The 20,295-nt window shown below is 42.3% G+C and overlaps 1 protein-coding gene across 1 annotated transcript in view; it reads right to left on the reverse strand.

The window, feature by feature from the left end:
- The window catches only part of ANTXR1 (ANTXR cell adhesion molecule 1), a 101,187-nt gene that overhangs the window by 8,134 nt on the left and 72,758 nt on the right, over nt 1–20,295 (reverse strand). Inside the window, exons 15-17 of the mRNA XM_085313376.1 lie at nt 18,679–18,774; nt 18,013–18,180; nt 14,147–14,227 (exon numbers count right to left, since the gene is read on the reverse strand). Coding sequence (XP_085169502.1) covers nt 14,147–14,227; nt 18,013–18,180; nt 18,679–18,774 — 345 coding nt within the window. The remainder of the gene's footprint in view (nt 1–14,146; nt 14,228–18,012; nt 18,181–18,678; nt 18,775–20,295) is intronic.

Genomic DNA, 20,295 nt, shown 5'->3' on the forward strand with positions numbered 1-20,295 from the left:
GTATATCTCTAAGGATCWGGGCCTAAATGTCTTGTTCAGCCTTGGGGATCAGGATGCACAACCAGCACAGGTGTCTGAGGAACTACAGGTAAAAGGAGTGCAGGATCTCTCTACAGTCAGTGGAAATACATGGGCCTTTGCATGACTCATATTTTAGGAGGGACTGAAYAGCCACCTGCTAGGAGCTCCTCTTGGCTATCTGCCTAGGTTTCTCACCTCATTTAGATGTCCAAATTTAGATGAGGTGGATATGGGAGATGGTGGCAGAATCTYCAGGAGGCATTTCTCTTAAGTGCTACTTTGGAGCCCTAAACAGAAGTTGCCTTTTATCCCAGGAGAAAAAGCTCTTTAACCAGATCATACCACAGCTCATGGTCAGAGTGTATCAGATCATACCATATGACGAGCCAATTCTATCAGCCTTTCTAGCATGGAGGAAATAGTTGGAGATACAGAATGTATGAATGTTAGGAACACACTGAATATTAAAGGGTTGCTGTGCTGAATGCCTTGGCTAGGTTTTATTTCCCTTTCTGCAGCCGCAACGCTTCAGGGGAGAGAGTCACAGCTGTGCCTCAGAAGAGACAATTGAAGCAATATGGACACGTTATTAGTCCTGAAATTTAGTGGAATCAGCAAAGTCAGTGAGGCCATTCACTCTCGCATTTTATATTGTTTTTCTAGAGAATATTGCTCACAGGCATAATGAATTCTGCTTGGAGTGGCCTTGCTTTTTCACCTTCCACAGCTCATTTTCTCAGGGACGAAGGCAGGCAGCACTGCCTTTGAGAYAGCAAAGCGTTCAGCCTTAGGAGGCTTGCCTCCTCTGACCATGGGCCTTGCCCTGTAAATGCTCTGCGTACACATTGCCAAGGGGTTGCACACTTGATCCAAGCTTTTCCCTTTGATCTTTACATCTGGTTGAGAGAGGAGGCCTGCCAGGGCTGAAAGAGAAGGGTGAGATCTGGGAGGAGGGGGACATTAGTCTACTGAGGTTATAGCTCAGGGTGCTGGTTGCTGTGTGTTCAAGAAAACGATCCAGAGTATTTATGTCTCGAACACAGACCTGTCAAGCAGAGATGCAAAGAGCAGCAGATGCTCCAGCCAAGCTGTGGCGCTTCCTAGGAACTCCACAGCCTTGTCTGAACCGCTTCTCACCTCCTCACGTCTCCCTTTCTKTTTTCATCTAAGATTGTAAATTAGCTGTAAATTGCTCTATCCTTTAGAGCGCAGTGCACAATGACCTGCCCAGACCTCTACCTGCACAGACCCACTGATGGGATTTGGCACACCGAATCCAGCTGAGCGGAAGATGGACCTTTCTCCCGAGACACTGCAGTGTTTCTTTGTTCTCTAACCAGCTAACCGCCTGCCCCTGATCAGTGCAGGGCTCAAACTGGGAGAAAGCTTTTTTCTTGTTTCATTGCAGCCCTGCTCTCTGTGGTTCCAGCTGCTTAGGGTGAGGCTCACACAGTGCACAGCAGTAAGGTAATTTTGGAATGGGAGTTCAGTCCCAGAGCAGTGACATGCCATCCACAGTACTGAAAAAGATATCTCTTTAACAGGGGAAGACTGAGTACATTTTTCTAAAGTGAAGATGAAGAATGTTTCTGTTTCTCTTGGTTTCCTATCAAGCTGGAATTAATACCTGGAAAAATATCAAGATTTTAAGATCATAAAACAAGGGGACTAGCTCCTGAGGTCCTGGGTTTAAAGAGAGGCACTGGAAAAGATACAATCCTTAATGTTGTTTTGTAGGGATTATTAATAATTCAGACTTTCCATAAAAATATTCTGTTTTGCCCTATTGTTATGAGAGAGAAAGAAACAGAAATGAATAAATGAAGAAAATGGAAAAGAAAAGAGAGGACAGGATTAAACTGTGATTTTGTCTCTGATTCTGAATCAAGCACAAAAATTTGTTGGACCTACTGGTCAAATGAGTAATAGGCAGACATTAAATATATGCAAAAGCTATCRCTAGTCTCTGGAAATACATGACTTACTAAACTGTAGCTATTTGAAAAGCAAAGAAAGCACATATACGGATGAAAGAAATTAATGCTAAATTTCCTAGGCCAGATCCTCCCTCCCAAAGAGCCCTGGTGCTTGATTTGAACTCAGTCCAGGCATAAAACTTCCACAAACATCTGTGAGGGTGATGAGTGGGGAGAGAAAGAAGAATATAGAGTGGAGAGTCGCAGTGAATCTGATGGGAGCTCTTAGCCCCCCAGGGAGAGGAGGGCGGTAAACTGGCAGTTTGCCTCTCCACAGCCTGCAAGAGCCAAATGGCACAGATAGCTCATGCTGCCTCTCCTGCAGCTATAGAGAAAAACTGCCTGTAGACAACGTGGTGTGCATCCCCTCTTGTGAAAAAAAGTCTTTGCATAGGGCACTTGACAAAACCTCTCTCCAAAAACCCACTCTTTTGTGCTGGGATGAGGTTATACTGGGCATAGACCAGGGCAGGAATAATCACTGTCTGCTTTCCACCACCATTTTATCATCTGGGAAAAGCAAGGATCAGGGTGCTCTTGGGTTACTAGAGGGTTTTACTGCCCTGAAAACCCTATGTCAAGAAGAACTCCCAAATCCCAGACATCTGGCACATGACAGGATTCTGAGAGCTTAAAATGTCCCTGCTTTCATGATCCGAGCTGGCGGTATGCTGCCTTTCAAATCACACAAGGGTGTCTGGAGACAGTTTTAGGAAACTGTTAACTAGCTCCTAGGTTTGTTAGCCAGCCTCTCTGAGGGAGAGCGGCCTGTGCTGTGTATGCTTGGCAATGCCAGGAAACAACGCCTCCGGCAGCAAGCACAGTAATTACACGGCTACCTCTCTTAGTCACCRAACAACTATTAAAACTGTCTCATTTTGTGATAAAACATCACCACAACAAAAACATTCTCATCTGTCTCTTGTTATTAAATACAAGGACTTGAACTCAGTGTTGCTTATGAAACCTACCATTCCCAAGACATTCCAGCCACCTTGGTCATYCAATAAATGAAAAATTGGATGCTTGACTTATCTTCTCCCCAAATGAAGACGAAGACATCCACTGATAAGAAGTAATTTTGGATCATGATTCCAACAAGGTTCTGATAAGTTGGTCTTTTATTATAGAGGCATCACTGAAAACTACCAACTGTAATGATTTAATTTAAAATACTTTGTGAAAAGTATTGCAGAATGGTGAAGTCTGGAGCAAGATCCAGAATCTTCAGTCAGGTATCATGACACACTAGATATAACTTTCTAACCCTATGAAAAGAGTGGTATAAAAAGGCATTTCCTTCTGAAAATAACGAGGGAGTGGAATTTACCCCATATGAGAATGACAAACACATTTGCAAAGATAGTGACAAGTGATCTTACACATGGCTAGTGAGCTCCAGTTAGATCAGAAGCAGTTTCCCACACTGCAGATAAGCATCCTGTCTAGATTCAGGAGGAAACAAAGAAGAAAAACTATCTAACTTTCTTTGATGCCTTACATATGGCTTGGTCTTTTCAGATGTTAAAGCATGGTTTTTATTTATATTTATATTCTGTTCAAGCAATATGTTTTCCTACAAACTGAACAATAAAATTCTTTAAATTCAATAAAGCAATGCAGTTTTCTCAAATCTTTCACGAAGTTTGAAATAAGTAAGAGTTATAACAGCTCAGTCACGTTGGCTTATGACTAATGCACAKACATACATACATATACAGTACCATGTATCTGAGGGCCCCACAGAACAAAGAGTGGTTCTGCCAATTCAACCTCCAGCTGAAATCTTAYTCAGAGGCTTACTCATATCTTCTGGCCCGTAACTAGTTTTTCAGACCTACCACAATCCAGATAATACCCATTGCTCTGCCAGTCTCTGGTGCTTGGTATCTCCAGCTACATTGTGCAGGACTGAACCAGTGGGGACCCTACTGAAAAGAAAACATTCAGGGCAAACTCCCATAAAAAGTGAAGCAAGATGATACAGGCTTCTATGTTGCCAAATTGAAGCACGGGAATGAGCTTAATATCCTCATCTTCAGCTTGTGCCAGAGAATTTGGGAGCATGGCTCTTTTGGTGATGAGTGGGCATTCGTATGTCAGCAAATGAGGCCTGATTGCTTTTGCAGGAGCTACTTTTGGCTTATTTACACTGTGGGACGAGTGTCATCTCCAGGAAGATCTGGTCATTCTTCCCATTGTCTTTCTGGAAAGAGGGAGCTAGTCTWGGAGAAATGCTGAGTGACAACACATCAAAGACACTGTCTTGCACAGGATTGTAATCTTTCATCTGGAGTTTGAATAACAAAGTCTACTGGGTATGAGGAAAATAGAGAGAAACTCAAAAAGAAAAATGAAACACATTATTTTGGTAATGTAACTGGAACAATTAATCAAGGGTAACAGTAAATATCCCTTTGGGGAGGCAGAAGAGTAGAGGACCTACTCTTCCAGAAAGCAGTGACTTGGGGATGATTGTTTGGGTGCAATTTGCCTTGGGGCAGAGAAGCCAGGTCATGGTTCAGGAAAGGATCTTCTGCTATGTGAATGGGAGAGCAACACAATCACATGGCTGTTTCCATGTTATGTCACCCAGGAAAATTGCTCTGCGCAGAGTAGTGCTAATGGCTGAAGGAAACAGAAATTATTGTCCACTTTCCTTCTAGCAGGAAATTATTCCCATTCCTGCAATCTCATTTGCAAGATTTGCCTTGGTTTCCTAGGTAGATCTCTGCATGTGAATATTAAAGGCACAACCTTGTAGTTCTGTCTAGGAGAAATCTTGCCCTAATCAGCAGATGACTGGGATGCTCTACTTTATGAGCTGTCTGCTCTGCTTCAGAAACAGAGGTCTGCCACTTAAAGCGCACAAGGCCATGTCCATGCTTTGCTTTTGTGGTAATGTGCATTCTGCTCTGCAGTAGCCCAGCAAGATGATGAGCAGATCACCAGGCTTTTGGCTTTGGGGCTGTTAGTTCCAGGAAGAAGAGCTCATGTTTAGGTTAATTTTTCCACGGCTATTAATGGAAAACCYCACTGCAATAATACGTGCAGGAAGGTTAAAATTTTGTTCTCAAGCTCTGCAGTCTATCAGCAGAAACCTGTTAGCTTAGGCTCAGTTGAACAATAGCTCCTTATTATGCATTATCTGTGCATTTTTGAGGCTGCAGAAAGAGGAATAGCCAAGCAAGCAGGAGTGTACACGTGTGTGTGTGGCAACTTGGAGCCCATGTCGCTGGTTTTACTCCCAGGTTTGAATAGGGCATATGGTCTAATATCTAAAGCAGGGGAATTTTAAATCATATCCCCTGGTTTCTGTTCTTGGTTTTGAGAAGAGGTGGGTTCTTCAGAGTTTCTATTCGCGATGCTTTGAAAGAACATGATACGAAATCAGACAATTGCCTTAACTCTGAATTCCCTCACCTCTAAAATTGACTGAAAATTCAAAATAAGAGATAACTCCAGGAGAATTTGAAGGGTAACATGTTTTGCTCCTGTGCTTTGTGATGTTCATAGTGAACTAATAATACCTAGCCTGCCCCATACTACCATTCTCCTTGACTGCTATGTACTGAAACAGACTTCATGATTTTCAGTGGGAAACACTGGAGGTTGGTTTGTGTGGCAGAATTTGAATCCAGTTATGAATAATTATGGCTTTTGGGATGTTTTGATTGGATTTCTGCACTCCAAGCAAAGGTCTCAGCTAACTGCTACATTCCTTCCACATTTTTTGATATAGCTCTAATAATGCATCCTCAAGTTAAAAACAGTATTCTTGTGTGCCAGTAATACTTAATGGTCTTTACAGTTCCTCATGAACCTGCTAATGGCTGAGTTTATTGCAAGCGCAAAGCGGCTGCTGACTAGTCCATGGTGGTTAACACTGAAAGAAATTGAGTGCTTGTGTTCCCCATGGGCCATGAGTCACTGGCAATGTGGGGTAGGACATAGGCTGTTGTTTATCACATATAGGTGATATATAGGCACATATAGGTGCCTGCTTATAAGGATGTATGTGCAGGGATCCTTCATTATTGGCAAAGTCCTTCACTCCTCTTTGAAAGAKATTGGGCTTTCCTTATCCACTTGCCTTGGACAAGTTGGGGCACACACAGCACAGTACCTGCAGGCTTCAATGGGCGGTTGAAGATACCCTTATCCAGAGATATCTTTAGGTAGCTGGTCTACTGTGGTCTACATATCTACTGTGTGGCATGCAGATAAATTAGTTTTGCTGCACTGTCTCAGTGTTTCTCCCTATCTCTCTCCAATGATCTTAATATAAACAGAACAGCCAGTGTATGAAATAAGACCAGTTTACAGTCAGATTGCATGAATCTTCACTACAGAAAAACCCTGTGTTTCAACAAAAGGTTACGAAACCTTCTCTGACCTACCATCACACTAGTATTTTTACACTATAGTGAAATGCCAAAACCTTAACTTAATGATTTCAGGTTTCACTGTGCATGTTTTACACAGCCTAAGGAATTCAGATGACCATTCTGGATTATATCAGTCATTCATCTCAAACGACCATTCCCTGCGAAAGGCCCAATTCTGCAAAGTGTGGACTTTGTGCTGCATGTTGGTCATTTTTAAGTCCCATTGCATTTATTGAGAATCACTTGAGCATGTGCTCTCATGCTGCAGGCAAGTCATCATGTGCACATACACACACGCTCTTCCCTTCATTGTAACAACACTTGTGATTATTTTAATAGAGGTATTTTCATATATTTCATAACCCCATCCTCTTGTCATAACTAACCACAATTTGTTGCAGGATCACCTCACTGAGATCTAAAAAGATAGTAGCTTAAGTAATTTGACTAGTAAATTTGCAAAACCATACTAGATTTGGAAAAAAACTCCTCCACCGGCATTTTGGCTAACTTAGGCAGGATATGGCTTCATTATACTTTTTTCTTCCTATCTAGACCTATATAAACACACACAAAATGACAATGTAACTAATGCACTACTACAAACATTTAAAATATAATTTGCTCCTAGATTGAGCTCTTCCAAGCCAAGCTTGTGAGCCTGAAACACATTGTATAATTTCCTCAAAAATTCCTAACAGAACAATGTTTATCATGGAAATTCAACTAACAGCTTTCAAGTGACACCAGTTAATTATTTGGGTCCCATGTTTGGAGAGCACTTTGCACTAACAACTTACTCCATTATAGAACCTATGAAGTTTTCTTTTATATTTTTATAATATATACACACATACATATACATGTATATATATATACACACACATATATACGTATATATACATACATATACACACACGCATATATATATATTTAAATCATCCCCATCTGATGATGTTTTGAATGTAAAAATAACCTCATTAAGGCTGACAAAAATGCAAACCTAGTCTTTCGAAAATGTGAGAAGACCACAGGAATCCCATGTGACTCTGACTTCCTTGCCTTATTGGAAACAGCTGTGTCTATTGCTAACCCCAGACCATTTCCAGGTTTGACTCCAAGAACAGAATTTCACAACCTTCTTGTGCATCTCAGCCTCTCTGGCTACACGTAAAATAGGTCCTGAATGTCCCTCTCTTTTCCTTCTACTTTGTGATAAAAGATGCACTTTAACAAGCTTTCTGCTATTGCAAACCAGACCAAAGTTTGCTTCATGTTTTGTTCTCAGAAATGCAAATAGGCACGTGCCCAGTTGCTGCAAGTATAAAAACATGCTGRGTGAGACCTGTTGCTGATGTAAACTAGTGTAGCTTTCTTGAAGCTATAGTGGTCAAGGGCAGCTGAGATTCTGGTTCAGGCTGTGGACAGGCATCCTTTCTGGTATTCTTGCTTGAAGAATTCTCAGCTCTCCAATGTCCAGAAACATCTGGCCCTAATCCGGTTTCAGAAGTCATGACCGCATCCATCGCAGGCAGCATTCCTCACGAAGGTGCTGGGAGGARAAGCTGGGCAGCCACATAAGCAAGGTGCACTGCCCAAGCAAAGTAGTCCTGAYGGAAGACAGGACTTAGCTTAGGGGCAGCACGCTGCTTCAGCTGTCCTGCCTTCAGATCCTGTGCCTCCATCTCTGCTAGCATCAGCCTTCCCTGCACCAGTCTGGGCACCTCTAATGCAAAGCTATGTACTATGCATCACGCCCCAGGAACCAGAAATGAAGAATTTGTAGGCCTGGACAACATTATTTTTCTTAAGCCTGTGTGCAGAGTCTGCAGGGTTAAGCCTGAACCAAAATCCTTCAAATTAGAAAGATCCTTTTACTTTGACAGATCAAGGCAAGGTTTTGCAGAAGTTTATCTTTTATTATGACAACTGTTACAGTTGGGGAAAAAAAAAAAAAACACAGCTCAGTTTTGGGGCAAATCTTTCTTACTGTATCAGGCACTCAGTTATTCTGATGAYGGTATCTTTTGCAGTGAGAAAACAGTCCTAGTACACGGTAACTAAATGTTGGTTAAAGGGTTCAGAGCATGAACAGACAAAGAGACAAAGAGAAGGGGTTGTCTGAGGTCACACGAGGAAGGATGACAGGAAGTTAAGCATTAGTCCCCACGCTATACACGCAACGTATATAAATTGCAAGTTTATTAGTCACTACCCTTGAATCTGTATCTTGTTACAGCCTACTATGAACTCCTCAGGGCAGGCACTGTCTTTCTTGACGATTTGCTTGGTACCCAGCAAGTTGCATGGGCTGCAGCAGATAAACAGTAACAATTAGTCAACACGATGTTCCAAGCTAGATCCATGTTTCATTCTACGCAAGCAATCTTTTTGAACTGCTCAACTAATGTGCTGGCAGTGGATAAAGTAACTGATTATAGCAAGGGATTGCTTATATATGAAAATGATGTAATCCTGGGACTGAATCCAATTCCTTTGCAGCTCCAAAGCAAAAAGAGATTCCTTTCAGTTACTTTTCATCTGGCTTCATATTTTTATGTTGACCAAGTGGGTGAATTAAGGTGCCCGTGTGACAATGCCAAAGGTTCAAAATCTGTTTCCTTCTTTTATTCAAGAAAGAGATATAAGGGGGTGCAAACTGCTTTCAGAGTGACTCCTCCTTGTAGCTTTTAGGAACGTTGTATGATCAAAGGCTCGTCTGAAAATTTCAGGTGACTCTTTAGCAGACATAAATTTTGCCCGTAAGGGTTCGAATGTTTATCTGGCCTTTCCCTGAGAACGTACTATGTTCTGGGTTTTTACCCTGGTGATTGATTTTGAGGCTACTGGCTCTTACAGGATGCTTTACTGCTCACTGATTCTCTCATTCCCAGGGTATGTCCATGCTGTAAAGGTTAGTATGGCTGAACTTTGGTGCAGACCCGTTCTTGGTAGTTTGTATGCAGCAGGCTGCATAGGCAAGCTAGTTTTCTGTTAGGCAACCCCAGACTATTTACTCAGTTCATGTAATGAAGTCTACACTTAGTGGCTGGTTACAACTGAGCTAGTTAGCCCAAAACTGCTCTGGGTGATGGACAGGTAGAGAAGCCAAGAGCAYCCAACACAGTCTCCATTGCCTTGCATTATTGCAGAGGACCTGGAATGGGAATAATGAGTGGTCTCGTCTCCTATAGCATAGCAGGCAGTTCCACTGCACTCCTCTGAAAGCTGGTGCAGCTAGCACTGCAGGGGAAAATTATATGGAGGCAGCAAAGGAACTGGAGATGGCTTCAATCTGCACATAACCAGCTTTGTGTTTGGGTGTAGGTGCTTTCTTCAGCTGACAGTGGCAGTGCAATGAAGGGCACGTGGAGGAAGAGAATTGGATTTGGGATCTCCAAAATCCCTTTATCTCCCCTCCCCTTGCTTTGCAGCCATCTTTCCAAGGCACAGAACTCCAGCATTTCACAGGCAGCCTGGGGCTGTGGTGCAAGGAAATAAGAGCTTTCAACCCTTTTCAGGGCATTTGTAATAATCAGAAGCCTGTTCTCTGGAGAGCAGAGACACTGCTCTGTGAAGTGATGGTACGGGAAGGAACTTAGGGAGAGTCAGGAAAAAGTTGGAAAGCTGAAGCTGACCTGCTTGTGCTGCAATAACTCAAAGCCTTGTGTCTGACTGCCTGAAGCTTCCTGTCTTCTGCAGGTGGCAGGGCTGAGTTTGCACATGCCTCCAGTGCATTAGGGCTGAAGTTTCAAACCAGCTGTGCCTCTGCTTTAAAATCACAATGCTGGCTTGAAGTTGCTGCTACCAGCTCTGAGTGGGCTCCTTTTGTTGACAAGCTGGATAGGGCTGTCCTTTACCTGCCCCTCTTTCCCAGGAGGAAAAATGATCAAGCCCAAGTCTGCCGGTTCCATTTGCCCACGCTTGAGGCCGTTTGCCCATGCTGAAGATTTCACAACCTGATGAGGACCAAGTCTGTCCTTGCTGTGCTCCCTGTCTGCGCTGCCTGGTCCAAGGGAGCTACTTGGAATCACATGGAGAGGCCACAGGAATTTACAGCTGAGCTTGCCGCTGCCAAGGCAACTCTCATAGCTCTACCACTCTGGCTAATCTTCAGTGCTGGCAAACACTACACCAGAAGCATGTTGCTGGGATAGCATGGGTGGGATGTCTGTCTGTGAGCGTGCAGGGATGCCTGTATGCGACTTTACTCCATAATGGCATGGCTGCAGCATCTTCTCTGATGGAATCATCCAAGCCTGTCAGATATGGCCAGCTGGCATGTTAGGTCAAGCAGGTGAGGGGCCCTACCTCAGAGTGTCATGCCAAAAAACACCTTCTTAACAGTATCTGTCAGCCACCAGACACACCATGTGCTTAGCTGTATATCCAGCACGTAAGCTAGTATATAAATGTGCCTRTTAAATGACTTGCACAAATGATGCATCCATCACAAGATGTAGGAGTGGTCCTGACTTTGGACAATGGAGAGTTGAAATGCTGTTGCGSTGGATGTTTTTGCAAGCTGGACAGATGTCAAGAACCATGTGCCAGGTTGGAAGGACGAAATGAGGAAGAGCTTATTCAACTTTAGATTATTAAACATCTACTCCAGAGGATGGATTGTGCTTACAAGTGATACCGAAGGCACTCTCATTGTGATTGTGGTGAAAAACCTTCAAGTTAATGGAAGGGATTGGATCTAAGCTTCAATGCACAAAAACCAGTCCTGAATTCCTGGGTAGGGGATTCTGGCTGCACGGTGGTTTGTGGGGGTAGAAATCTCCCATCATTTCAAAGAAATGCATCAGAAGCTTTTCTTTGCAGCACTGTCCTACAGACAAGTTTCCTTTGGGAAAAGATTTTCTATGGGGTTACTTCTTTTTCTTGATGGCTTTTTCTTGCAAAGAAAGTAATTCACACTGAATCAGGACTATCTGCATTCGAGGCACTGGCAGCTGCAGTTAGACACTGGCAGACATTTCCACGCTGCTGTCCCCATCAGTTCAGCACTGACTTTCCCACTGGATTTCCAATCAAATCGTAACAGCAATGTATTTTATGAGATAGTATTTGACGTGTACTGGCCTGGAAGAAGCAGCTAATGAGGAGGTAGCCTGGACCACGTATGCTTGTCCAGCCTCAGGCTTGGACATGCATTTAAACTCTCTTGGAAGAAATCAGGCCCAGAGAACAATAGAGGAAGATTGGCTGGCATCACACAGGGACTGGAGTCTCCCTATTTTGTGAGGGGCAAATATCACAACTACGTTTGCAACCTTTTGCTATTTTTGATTAACCCTTCTCTCAAGGCTTGTCACATTTCCCACAGTTCAATTAACAGCAATATTGCCTCATCTCTTTGAAGTCTCTTGCATGGAGCTCTCTAAATATTGTAAAGACAACCTTTCCAACACCCAATTCTAGTAAAATCACTTTCTACATCTACAAAGGGGGAAAGTAAGATATGAAAAACTAAATAATGGCACCCAAATCACAGGGAATGTCTATAGCAAAATAGGAGGTGATTCAGATATCCCAAAGCCTAACTCAGTGCTTGAAAGCTAATTCTTCTTTCAGATTAAATCTAAAGTAGAGAAAGAAAAACCCCCACATCTCTGCTGAATAGGGGAGTCTAATTCTGTCATTTCAGCTGTGTAAACTAATGAATGTCATTGTAATTTTACTATTTTACAGTGAGTTTTCACATTGCTTTGGCCTGCATCTTGGTGGTGACATCACCTGGTAGTTATGTCACTACTGTAAAGGAATACACATAAACTCTTCGCTCAAGTCTAAAAGTTATTAAGAATGTCAAGGGCATTCCGAAAAGATAAACAATTAGGCACATAGTTTTGTCTACACAAAGGAAAACAAATGTTCTAAGAGCAGTCTAACCTCATAGAAATTCAGAGAAGCACATCTACATGTGAAAGTACTCCAAATATTTGCAAGCCTTCTAGGAGTCAGCTGCAGAGAAACAGATATTTAGCATCTATAAGCCTAGATGTATTTTGAGCCAGGTTCTCTTTCACACTAAATTGTGTTTGTACCCAAGTCAGAGCCTCTTTATATCACAGCAGAATCATACAGAGCTAAATTTACTCAGAATCTGGATCATATAGCACCTGTTTGGACTAATKCTGCTATTCCTCATGCTGACAGGACACAGACTATATGTCTAAGAGAAGATATATCACCAAGCAGGGAGGGAGTCTGCTGTCAGTTGCACTAATATAGATCACTACTAATTTTATTGGCTTCAATTACACTGCTCTAGATTTTCTCTAGTGTAAACGGAAGAGGCATCTTTCTCATAACACATCAAATCAAAAAAAATTATTCATAGAATAGGCATTCTTCAAACCCTGATTTTTGTGGAAAAAATTCACAAAAGTTGCCAGGCATTAGCAACTAAGCAAAGACATTTTAGCAAATTTCCCCCTATAAGCAAGAAAATATTAAAACTTTTATTCACAAAAGTTCATTGGTCCTGTACTCAGTGGAAAACCTCACAGGAAGCCAAACATTACAGGACTATGCTTCTCCACCAAAAAATGCCTTTGTGGTTTCATATCTTGTTAAGTTTCCTGACAATGCTACACACTTATGCTTTGGACCAAATATATCCCTGAAGGAACCCCAAGSCACTTTGTTGATTTATGTCAGACGTGTGTAAATTGACCAGGCAGATAGCTAATATAACTGACATATTTTCGGCATGAGAGTAGTCAAATTGAGCAAGGGCTCAGGAAGATCTTGAATCTCCATCCTTGGAGACGTTCAGAATGGAGATGGACACAGTCCTGAGCAACTGAATGTTAAGTGGCTAAATTGCAAGGAGAGTTAGGGGATGAAAATTGTATGGTTCTCATAGTGATTACACTTCAGCCACGTTGCGGACCTTGAACAMACACCAAGTTTGCAAAGGCCAGATGCAGCTCTTGCTCTCTCTTCCCAGCAGCATGTCCCTGCATGTCTGCTGGGCGCACTTGGAAATGAACAAAGCATGTGAGCATGTGTGAAATGATTGAGGAAGCACCCAGATACTTAATTCTACTCAGCAGGAGGAGATAATACTTTGTAGGAGAGATGTAGCCCTACAGCATCCTGCCACCAGAGACAGCGTAATTCCTGTTAAGCAATATTAGTGCATTCTCTTCATCGGTTTCTCTTTCTGCCCATAAGCACACACGAATGTGTAAAATTTCACTATTCCCTTTTTCATAAATATGAACACAGATTTTACAAGAAACATATGGGAATACTTCCTCCCTCTCACAGAACAGTTCCTATTCTTATTCTGCAAACCTTGCTCTGTAAAAATGCCAGTGAAATTTGAATTTATGTAGTGAAATATATACTTTTAATGTATTTTCAGATTTTCACTCTGGAATGTAAGACTTTAATGAATGAAAAAATGCAGGAATAGTTCCTGATATTCGTCAGAATTAATTATGTAATTAACTGAAAATAGCTATAATATCTAAGACCAAGAATCTACTGGGCTCTTACATGGGTATTATTGTCACAGCACTTGGACAACTTTCACGCTTGAAGCTGTTATTCTGAAAYTGCATGAGCTGCAGTTGCAAAGAAAGCTGATAGACATGACTGAATTCTTGTTCCCAAACTATCATGAGTATCTGCTTCAACAGGGGAAGAGATTCACTACCCTTCTGTCCCACTTGAAAAGAGAGTCAAAAACTTTAGTAGCATTTTTTTTTCCTAGCTACAAGAATTGTTTTGAAGGCATGGTACCTTGTCTCCTGGCTGTGGGCGCATCACAGATACACGGTCGTAACCTTTCCGCAGCAAGACCCAGAGAGCGTCCAATTTCCCCTGCAATCAAAAGAAGTAAGTGTGTTATCTTCAATACAAAAGCACATACACTGCGCAGAGTACAGTACAGGGACAATGCAGCTCAGACATACACATTTTTCACTTAACTATTTGCTCTGCTTACAAAAGATGTCGGAGAGCAATGTTTTCTCTCCTAGAAACTCCCTCACACTCCCTCCCTCAGAAATTCCCACAGGCACAAAGGATGAGGCTTCCAGATGAGCAACAAGCAGACATGTCTGACTGAGAGTTAATCGTATTGGTGTGTCTAGCTTTCCATGTATACTTCAGAAAATTTCCAAAGGTAATAGGTGACTTAGATCTAGACTGCTCCTGAGACCTGGTATCTGGTGTTGTTTAGTTTTGCAAGMTGCCTATGAATCAATCTGCTCTTGTGCCTCTTCTAACAAGGAAATTGGCCATGAGATCTTTGTGAAGAGAGACAGGAGAGACAAAGGCTGAAAAGTGTGCCTGGGTCACACATGGCATAGCAAAGCTATAAGCAGCCTCAATTTAGGATGCACTTCAGGTTTCTTTCTGGGAGCATCAGCTGTCACTTCAACCTCAGCCTTGAGGCAGATCCTGCAGGTGAGTTGTTCCGAATGGTCGGTGAATTTAGCCTTGTCTCATGGTCGTTTCTGTATAGCTGTGGCCCCTTTAAAGTGAGGCAGACACTATAAATGCCCTGAGGAGAAGGGAGGAAGAAGAGGTAGGTAAGTAGAGTGATATGTAGAGGCAGAGATAGAAATAGAGGTAAGAAGAAAGCTGTTAACCAAACCAAAGCATGCAGAGCTGTTTGGCTTGCTGTAGCAGGCAGCATGTCCTGCACCAAATTATGAGAAAAGGCATGCTCCTTCCATCTATGTTTGATGTTGCCCATCCCTCTGTCAGACGGACTAAGGATTTGGCAAGTTCCTTGAGAAGCTTTCAGACTTGTCATGATCCCTGGATTATTTGCACTGACCTTTAAAAGTGCTGAAATATTTTAAAAAGGGGAAAATCCAGCTGGCATCATGCTAAGAAGTAGCAGCAGCAAAYAAGAATAACAATAATAATAACAATATTTAAAGTGTCATTAGCCACATTTGGCAGCAGATAAAACCCTGGGGAATTTTAAAGAGCAATCTATCCATTCTCAGTTAACAGCTGTGTACCTACTGTATAGATGTTACTTTAGGGAGTGGATGTAAAGGGAAGAAAATCTCCATAGCTGGCAAAAGGCAGGACACTCCAAGTAAAGGTGGGTGTTTGTGTTGCATGGAGAGATGGAAGGCTGTTGGACAGCAAGATGACTGGCTCTAAAATGTGAATTTCCTGTTTTTTTGTCAGATCCAAGCTATCTTGGTTCAATGTTCCTGTCTGAATTCCTTGCTCTCCTCCTTTCACAATGTTTTTTCTTCTTTAAGTAGCTTGTTACTCACATACTTATCTACCTTACAAAGAGGTATTTCAAGGAGTCCAAAGGAGCAGATGGAAATTTAACATCTGCTTTAACCAAAGGTATTGAGTGCATGTCGAGCATGGGGACAAGGGAAAATTTAAGCTGAGTATCAGGAGACATTTCCTATGGGTGAGGCCTGTTAGTCTGTGAAATACTTCCCCAAGGAGTCGTGGAAGCCTCTGTGTTATTTTAAAAACGAGACTGGGAAAAGTAGTGAAGGACAGACTTGAGTTAGCTATCCTGCTCTGGCTCAAAGTGCAGACCCAATGACCTAACAGGCTATCCCTCCTTGCTTCCCTCTGCTTGTTATGACTCCATGATAGCTTCCCTGAATAACACAATGCAAATTCATCTTCATATGCTCATGTCTTCTGGACAAAAGCTTCTGCCAAGAGTCCTGATGAGTTTTGCCAATTTTGTTCATTCCTTACTGCTCAGGAAGAGCAAGAGCAGGACCTCTGCTTCATAGAAATGAACTCCTATTTTTGATGAGTGCTCATGGTTGTATTTGGGGAAGTGTTGAATATAGCTATTCTGTCTGCGTCCGCAGTCTTTCTGAGTGCAGTCCAGTAACGGCTGCGGTGGGGATTAATAATTGGGTAAACTCTCATCTACAAACAGACTTAGGCTACTAAACACTATCCATATGTGGAATATCCCAAAGTTAGGGAATATTTGGATGTAGGGTCTTGGACTGGACCTGTCCATACGCTGTGCGGAGTTTGGATGGTGGAAAGGAGAGRTTTTCTAAAGGAACTAAAGACAAATATCACCCATGAGATGCTTCTAATGCTCATAATCACCTTTATAATTGAATTCCTGCTGTTATGAACAAAAAGCTGTTCCTAGTCAGAGTCAGAATTGAACTTAAACCCAACATGCATTGAATCTTTTCTCCAAGCCTCCCTTGAACTTTGCAGAAGTTCCAGCTGGGACACAGATCTGCAACAAACTTTTGACTTGTCTGTTTAGGACTGATTTCCTCCTATGCAGAACAAACTCTAAAAATTAACCAAAAATCTCCCAAGACTGTAATCCAACAGCATGAACTGATGAAGGGAGGAAACTTGGCAGTATCTGCGATAGGGAAGGACATAGCACTCAGCTACCACCTCAGGTAGCTGTGCCCACATGGATTCCAGCTGTCYGTGCACATATTCAGGGTTCTTCATGCCAAGATCAGCGCTGCTCTGCTTTAACTCCTATCAGCTCCTTAACTGGTTAGGGTACAGCTATGTGCACTGTGAACCCTTCTGACTGCAGAATGTAGAAAGCAGCTGAGCTGCATCTCTCAGCTGGATGAGGTCCCAGCAGAAGTGATACTTCCCCAGATGAGACTGGTGTGCTTTATAAATGATTTGCATTGATGCAAATGACAGTGCAATGCATTTAGGAACAAAGGAGCAGCTATATGAGAYAGCGCTTACTGCATCCCCACTCTAAACTGAAAACTGTTCATTCCGTAACCTGTCCCACTGCGGGAATGAAAAACCTTCATGAACACATGTTGAAGTCATTATGATTGTAACACAATTGCAAATGACTTTTTGGTAGGCTATGTTTATTAGACGATAATCTTTAAGGGGGAAAAGAGAGAGGGCATTGGACCAAATTTTCAAACAGGCTCACATTTCCGGAACCTCCGGAARCCGCTCTTACTCCCTTGTGTGCCCTTGCCATTTTCATCACTAGATTTGAACCAGCTGCAAGATCAGTGAATGAAGAATGCCAAAACATATGACTTGCCTAAATTCCTATGGGCACTGCTTGCATCTAATCTGTAACCAGACACAAGGCAGGCAAACCTGGTCATACTGCAATGAAATCTACCTGTACTGCAACGACTCGKCTAACAGAATATGGCTGACTAGGATGACCACTGCTGGGGAGGAAGAAAATGAGAGAATAAAAGCTCTACTTCCAGCAGTGAGGCATCTCCCCACTTAGCTTAAAGTTGAAGGAGAGTCCTATAAACAAAATGTCCTATAAGCTACATATATGTATGAAGAGGGTGGGAAAGAGCACGTTACAGAAGCTAGCTACATCTCTGGCAGAAACCAAGACCTTTATTTTCAAGCGCAGATTAACTAGTCTAAGAAGGCAAAGCATCCCTAAATCCTGATTAATCTTATGGGAAATTCCCAGTGCCCCACATGGCTCCTTTCTATGGCACCTCTTTTGCCACAAGTTCAGTGGAACTTCCTTATGTACAGCTAGTCTAATAGCCTCTTGAAATCACAAGTTCCTGGAGAGTTCTGCTTTTTAGTCTTGGATGTGAAAACAGACTACTTAACACAGATATACAGGAAATACCCTGTGCAGTACAAAGCTGGACAGGACTTACCTTGATTGGAGAGTACCACTTCCGAGGAGAGGAGGGCCTGCGCATGTTGTTCCCAAGATTCCTGGGTTCGGGGAACTCATATTCCTGTTCTGGCATCTTGACTCTGGCATTCTTGGCTTTCTCCAGCTTAGCGCCTTCTTCCGTGGAGCCCTTTTCACCCCAGCGCACCTGAAAAGACAGCATCAGGGCATATTATAACAGCAGCTACTGCAGACAGTTACATTCCAGTTATAACTGGTTCCTTGTCCATATTTTCCTAGTGTCCAGATACAAGGTGAAGAGTGGGGCACAGGCTGTGAAGCCTCTCTCTACACTGGAGCCCAGACCTTAGACTTTTCCTTGAGATTTGTAAGAAATGTTTAAGTAGAGGAGGTTTTCAGAAAAACTGTAAACATAGGTTCTTGTAATTTGTACTGCAACACTGCCCAGGTCTCCCTAACACGGACCAGGATTCTGCTGTAATGGAAGAAAAAGGTCCCAAACCTAAGGAATACATGCATGGCTCTCAAATATTCCTATACAAAACAGATTTTGCCTCTGATGTATGAAAGAACCTAAAGAAGTTTGTGCCTGTCTCTTAAGTTTCTTTCCGGGTAAATTGCAAGGGGACATCATGGCTCAGTTCACAAATGAGTCTTTCTGATACATGACCTGGTGTGTATTTACCTCCATCCGCTTGATGCCACCAACTCCTCGACCACCATAATAAGAAGCATCTACTGTTGGCCACTTCTTCTTTGGAAGGCCATCATCATCTTCCTCCTACAAAACAGGAGGTTGCATTGTTAGGGAGCATAAGTAGAAGTAATAAGGAATAAACAGTCATAGCCTACATGGTCCTTTGAGCCTCCTAGAGCCAGTGCAGTAAAGGTTCTGGTCTCTCACTGGTTATTCTCCAGAGGATGTACACTCACGAAAAGAAAATGCTGCATGATATAACCACCACCACCACTTGAAAGGTACAGTCCAGCTCCAGCAGGCAAGTGTGTTTTCCTTTTTAAAGCAGACTCTGTCTTTCATCATCTTTAAATTCAGGGAAAAAATGTTTCCAAGTTGCAAAATCATAGAAGCAGCAGCCAAAATAGCATTGAGCATAACTCAAGAGCTGGGGTCTTTTAGCTGCAAGCCTGGCTGATACGCTAGCCACCCATGATAGTGGTAGGGACTTACGCCTTTGCCATTCTTTCCCTTCCCTTGTGCTTGTGATTAGGAAGGGAAGAGCTGTTGCTGTGATGGGTGTTCACTGATTCATAGCTCCTCATGCTGGAAGAATCCTCGATGACCCAGAYAGATCATCATATTGTAGTTCAAATTTGACAGAATACAGAGAAAAGCAAGAAAGCAAGAAAATCAAATTTGCTCCTGAGCTGTTAGAAATTTTCTAGGTGAATTAGGTGTGAATGCCCAGCAGGGAGTAGAGTTTTATGAGAGGAGTCGGCCAAGTGTAATTAGGACAGAAAGGTCTAAGGAAAAAAGGTACAAGAATAGAATTAGCTCTTACAATAAGTTTCTGCCTCTGCTGGGGAGGCTGTCCATGGAAAGCTATGTGGCTTTGATGGCTTTCTTGGGCTTACACCTGCAGAAAATCTGGCTCTGCATGAAAAAGCAGACTTAAATTCTGGTCCTATGTAAAAAATGAGATTTAAATTCTGTACAAAATTGAATGTATTTTACATACAGCAGGTAGAAATCTGTGGGATATCACCATACGTAAGGTCAAGCAGGTTCAGTATCCTGGCCTTCACGATGACACTCAGATATGGCCCAATTAATTAAATCAAGAAAGTCTTCCTGAGTTTATTTAAAATGGATCTGGCTACAGTCCTAGTGAATGTATTCTATATAATGATGTTGCACTGTTCCCAATCCACATACATTCTGAACTATTTAATTCCTTTCTCTTTAATTTCTACAGTTCAGGCTGTGAGTTGGGAAAGCAGAAAAGCAGAGTTCATCAGAAACGTGAAGTATTTCCTGTGAAAAATGGGGAGACAAATGAAAAATGGTCTCTCTCTTATTTTCTTTCCTTAATTTTTCACAGGGATTTGGCCAAACTCCAAAACTTAGTAGCTTTCCAAAACTGGAAAAGCCAAAAATACTTTGAAATTGAACTCCCCAGTAGGAAAACTGAAAAACTGGGGAGAAAAAATCCAAGACAAACTATGCTTTACATGTCAAACAACACCATTTTAGTAAAAAACAGAAACAAAAACTCACACGAATTTGGCTGCAAAATTTGTCCCGATTTAAAGGAAAAGTGAACAACTGAGTCATAAATACAAT

This window comes from Rhea americana, unplaced genomic scaffold (assembly GCF_003343005.1).
Source record: "Rhea americana isolate MKP2758 unplaced genomic scaffold, rheAme1 scaffold_383, whole genome shotgun sequence".
Classification (NCBI taxonomy): domain Eukaryota; kingdom Metazoa; phylum Chordata; class Aves; order Rheiformes; family Rheidae; genus Rhea; species Rhea americana.